At 43.5% G+C, this 5638-nt stretch overlaps 1 protein-coding gene across 1 annotated transcript in view; it reads right to left on the reverse strand.

The window, feature by feature from the left end:
- The window catches only part of LOC135391607 (developmentally-regulated GTP-binding protein 2-like), a 9589-nt gene extending 3978 nt beyond the window's left edge, over positions 1–5611 (reverse strand). Inside the window, exons 1-8 of the mRNA XM_064621919.1 lie at positions 5283–5611; positions 5064–5152; positions 4938–5009; positions 4793–4882; positions 3046–3106; positions 322–412; positions 193–265; positions 47–137 (exon numbers count right to left, since the gene is read on the reverse strand). Coding sequence (XP_064477989.1) covers positions 47–137; positions 193–265; positions 322–412; positions 3046–3106; positions 4793–4882; positions 4938–5009; positions 5064–5152; positions 5283–5346 — 631 coding nt within the window. The 5' untranslated portion in view covers positions 5347–5611. The remainder of the gene's footprint in view (positions 1–46; positions 138–192; positions 266–321; positions 413–3045; positions 3107–4792; positions 4883–4937; positions 5010–5063; positions 5153–5282) is intronic.
- Between the last annotated feature and the right edge of the window lie 27 nt (positions 5612–5638).

A 5638-nucleotide genomic window follows, 5' to 3' on the forward strand; every position in this document is an offset into this window, starting at 1 on the left:
GTTGACACATGGTAGCAATTGGCACACCTTGTTCTAAAGTACTCACTGTATTCGTGGAGTATCATTTGCACAACTTTCTCGTCACATTTTGTCAGGTTACAGGTGGAATTAAAAGACAGTCCGCCAGCCTTCTTTTCCTGCACAAAGTTAGCTGTTCTGTGAGATGCCCTTCGTTCCTCATCTCTTGCTTACCTTGAAGTAAATGTTGGGTGGTCGCTTGTTCAGCCTGATTCCCACCGTTTCCAGTTCTTTTTCTAGCAGGCCCCTGCAATGGAGAAAGGACAGCCTTTTTTGCCTGCATCTCACAGTGCTTGCATTTACCTGTGTACTTCTCCTTTGGTTGCATCCAGCATCATGACCACCAAGTCTGCAGTTCGGGCCACGGCAATAACTTGTCGTCCTCGACCCTTGCCTAATGAAGTGGTTTAGAATATAGTTGTTTGGCAATGGCTGCTGCGTGATTCTGAAACTGCTTTATCGGACCATTTACAAACGTAGTCTCGCATTTTAGGGTAAAACCCGTTTTTACCCCCCCAATTTGCGTAACCGTCACGTTGTGTACAATCCGGGAAAACCCGACAACGGAACCCTCGAAAGCAGGATCTCAGTCACTTACACAGTCATGGTTGAACACTAAATATATTCGCACTCTGCACTGTAACTTACCACAGCATGTGTTGTTTTTCTCCTCCTGAAGATATGCACTCTCGCAGGATATCACCAGATTTTACTGTTTTACAGCTTTAAGCATAATGCCAAATTTTACCTCCTCCCTACAATTTGGAAATCTGGAACATAAAACCTGACAACACACGGGTCCATTTATAGAGTCCCCATTTTGAACGTCCACGTATAGAATCCCTCCATGCTCAAAAGATTCTGACTGTGGGGGAATCAAGATAAGAAATGTGAGCTCCTTGTATGCATTCTCAGAAGTGGTCACATTCACCACAAAATGGTGAGATCCTGCGTGTATTTTTTTTCTCCTTTCTTATTTTAGCTTCGGCCAGCCTGTGCTACAAATACTGAGATTACAGAAAATAATTTTGTTATCTAGAAGCAGGGATACCAGGTTGTAGTCCTGAAGCCTAACGTAACCAGTTTCCCTCGCACATAGCCAATTCGTATCTGTAGCTCTACTGGAACTCCACTAAGGTGATTTTACCACAGATGCGGAACTGCTATTTTGGGCTCCAATGCGACACACGGTGATTAATGAGTGGCTACATCTTGGAGGTAGAGTTTTCCCAAGTACTACGCAACATGTTCAGAAGGAGTGACATATCAGGGTCGTAAGTATGCCAATATACTTTAGCTTCCACAGGAAACGGGACAAAAAATGACGAAACAATGAAACGGGACTAACCTAGCGGCTACTGTAAAATCCAGAATAAAACTTGTGATATTGAACAAGAGGGCTGCCAAAGGGGATTTGGTACATATTCATGGTGATTAACTGCAGCACAGGGACGAAGACAGAAAAGTTAAAAAAGTTAAGAAGTTTACAACCAAAAAAGGTTTAAACTAATCGGGAGTTTGTGACTCGACATTATGAGGCAAGTAGGTGTTGCCCCTGTTTCTAGAACGAGCATTGAACTCCCGGCGCGAGAGCTATCAGTCCAGAGGACTTCATGTGAAATGAGAGGGGTGGCCGGTCATTGAGGGAGAGGGAAATGAATGCACTTCGGCACTAGACGTGGTGCCACGATGAAACGGATACGCTGTGCAAGTAGGTCAGCTGTCTGTGCAGCTCCCCAGTTCCCCTTCTCCCCTGTTATACATGGAGCAATCTCATTGGTCTCTCTACCAAACGAGGGGGTAGCAGCTCAAGGTTAGGCACACGTTCTTTTCTGTTAAGCTAAGCAGAGTACACCGTTACTGCTCCAAAGTGAGTGGACAGACTCTTTGCCACACGGTCTCCCGAGGAAATTACCCCCTCTGATGTGCAGAGACAAGCTGTTGTAGTGTACTGATGGCAATTTAGGCACACAGGAATCTCGAATATGGTGCTAAGAAGTACATGCAAAGTAGCCAGGAAATAGCCATGCAGTCATTGCCTAAATTTCTGCGCCAAATCTGGTAACCCTGCCCAGAATAACAGATCACAGTTAACTCGCCTGCTTCTGTAGAGGATAAGCCTTTACAAACATGTTTCATGTTGCACCATAATTTTTGGGTTGTAACATGCACACACAAAAGAAGTTGAAGAAATAGGTCGTGCGTGCTATTTACAAATGCGTGCTATACACGATACATTTCCGCACTGGACTGCCAGTGACCTTGTATAACACGCAGGGTGATAGCACCACTGTTCCTGCGAGGGCATGCAACTGACCTTAATCCCTGAATTCTGATTGATAGATTTTACACCTGTAAGTGTGCGCCCGATATAACTAGAGCCCGAAGTTTTCGGGAAATATTTTTTTCTAAATTCGGGGAGTAAAAATTGGGTAAATAAACATGTGCTCTAAATTCATGCAAATTCGGGTGGAGAAACTTCCAGTACGCTAAATTTGAGGAGAAATCGGGCTCAGTTACTCAAACTAACTGAACTGGTCTGGTACAAATGGTGATGTGACTGCGTTTGCTGCCAAACAAGTTAGTCTGCATTCCTACAGACGTCTCAGTGAGGGCAATTTGCCAGGTAAACATCGGGTTTCACCCTAAAGAGGCAACGTTCAATTCGGGGTGTAAATTCAGGGAAGAATCAGGTTAAACCCTAAAACTTCAGGCTCTAGATATAACGTGGTGTAGATCATGAATGACAGAGTGTCATTGTACATAAGTGTACTTGGTGTATTGCTGCCAATCGTGCGGACCACTGCTGGAGGCAATGCCAAAGTGTGCATGGCGTGTTTTCTGCTTCGGTTATTGACTTTGTAAGTGTCTAACACTAATGCTGCATGCGACACAAGCAATCTGTAAGGTTCGTGTCACACACCGAAACATTTTCCTCTAGGGCAAAAATCAACGGGTGCGTGTTATACACAGAAAATTGCGGTGGCTATTTTGTTGAGAATCCAATCTACCCTCTGGCACACTCACCCTGGGAAGCTCCTTCAATGATACCAGGCAAGTCCAGCAGCTGAATGTTTGCACCTTTGTACTGGAGAGTGGGGGGAGAAGCAGCAAGTACAGCATGCCAATATAATGGAAGTAGACTGCCTTACATGACAGTCAAAGAACAAAAAGTAAAACTCAAAAAGGTGATGAAGAAACACCTCAACCAATAAAACATCTTAGGTATGAGCTTTCTGAGGTGCTGCATCATGAGGTAACTGCTATTACATTCAGTACATATACCATGTATTTATACGAGCTACATCTTCACAGAATCATCCAGTGGAAGAAAAGGCGGAAAACAGTGCATGTGGCAGTGGTTATGCTTGCTTGGACTGCAAGTCATATTCATTTGGTAAAGGACTGAAAACATACGGACGAACAACAATTGTTAACAGTAGAAGTCTTGTGGATCTTGTTCGTCTGCACCTTTTCGCTCCTTTCCCAAAGGAAACTGCACCAACCAGCACACGCTGCACTGTCGTCTGTCAACCACTCGCTTAAAAAAAGCACAACGGATGTATGTGGCATGTACAGACGAATATGTTTCAACGTAGGTACGACTTGTGATGGATGACTCTGATCATGAGAAATCTGGAAATAAGTTGAGTAAACCAGGAATCATTAGACCTTCTTTACTTAGGGAACAATGATGAAGCCTCAAAGAACATGCAAAAGCAAGGCACAACAAAAGCAAAGAAAATCTGCAGCAAATCTGTGTACTTGAAACGTAATTAAATAATTAGGAGTACTTTACATGTAACCACCTATTTAAAAGGTTGTGCAGAATGTTTTTCCATAAAATGTTTCATGCACGCACTATTCAAAGCCTTGTCAATGTACTGAGCTTTGATGTGTATTTTCATGTATTTCGTGCAGCTTGTTTCATCATAAATTGCTTCAATGTATGTAACGTGCACAATATCGGATAATATAAATTAAAAGTACTGCGACAACGTTTTATATCCAGAAATACATCTTCCGCACATGTATTGGTATTGGAGGTATGTACCTTACATTCCTTGTGCACCTTGTTCAAAAATAAATAAAACCAGGTCCGACCACTACCTACTAGATTACAGCGACCAGGTCATAACCGGCAACCCCTATGAGAAGCCCATCCGCATGATCTGGTAGGGGTGCTACTCATTGGCCCGCGAGGTGTACATCATGATTTGACAATGGAAATTTGAATTTTGAATGCGCAGAAGCAGATGTACGACTACCGTAGCAGACGGCAGCAAGAGCTCCTATGAAAACACGTCGACTGATGATGATAATCAACTTTAGAAAGAAGCATCTCTCATGAGACATCCACTGCTTGTACAAAAATACTAAGGCACGCTAAAGTACAAAGTACTCTAGAAATTGAGGAAGCAATAACCGAACCAATGAGTAGTGCCAGCGTGAGCCTCCAAATGCAGTGCTGGGAAGGCGTTACTATAATTTAGAAGGTCATGGGTCTCACATTATGAGGTCTCATAAATTTGGAAATGTCAGAAGTGACTTCGACGCAAAGTGAATCAGTCCATTTATGATGCCACAAAGAAGGGAGGGAATTGTGTGGGACGACAGTGCATTGAACTCCTTAGTCTTTGCTTGTAATTTTTATCCAGACCATAAAGGGGATTTTTTCAGCTGACAAAAGCTCGTAATTGAATGTTTTATTGGTTCATGTGCTTATCGTCTATCATCACGGCTACAAATTTTATACTAACAGAACTGAACGTACCTGTATAACGCCTGGTATGCACGTGAGAGTAGTAAACTCGTATGCTGCTGATTCGCTGTGCGTATCCGTCAGGATGTTGAGGAGCGTTGACTGTGAAGGGTGCGACACAATCCTGTAACTTGCCACAGTAACTCGTAAAGCGTACCTTGCCGACGGAAGGGAACCCAATGAGTGCCACCCGGGCATCGCCAGATTTCATAACATCGAATCCTTCACCCTGAAAGTCGGCGTATTAGCAACACAAATTCACAGATCTGTTGGTGTCACGTACCTTATCCTTGGACTTGCCTTGTGGTTCCAGAAGTTGCGACCTGTACTTCGCAAGTTTTGCTTTCAGAACCCCAAGGTGGTATTCAGTAGCTGAAGTGGTTCAGTCAAAATGCATACGTTGAAACTTCCCACTGACATGCTTAATATGGTGCAACAGGGTTTCAACCACAACATGTGTGCGGTACACAGAGGCACTCAGAAGGAACGGACATGTACCCACCCTTATTCTTTTGTGTCCTCGAAATCTCCTTCTCGATCTCGCTTATTTTCTCCAGTATTCCCATGTTGCTCTTTTAATGCACTTGGTGAAACAAGTCCGTGTAAAATGCCACACATACACACACACGTTCCTCGCACTACTCGCACTGCTTGATCAATCAAGGATCGACAATGCTGCTAATGCTCGGCGCTATCCAGCGAATTCGTTACTCCTCCGCGTAGCTAGTACCTAGTAGTGATAGCTGCGGTGCTGCAGCGTAAAAAAGTACAAATTGTAACATCTCTATTTGCAATAATACGTATATAAATAGGTTTTTTGCCAGTTCCTATGTCGTATAACATAACAAAATAAGTCTG

The sequence above is a fragment of the Ornithodoros turicata genome, chromosome 4 (genome assembly GCF_037126465.1).
Source record: "Ornithodoros turicata isolate Travis chromosome 4, ASM3712646v1, whole genome shotgun sequence".
Classification (NCBI taxonomy): Eukaryota; Metazoa; Arthropoda; class Arachnida; order Ixodida; family Argasidae; genus Ornithodoros; species Ornithodoros turicata.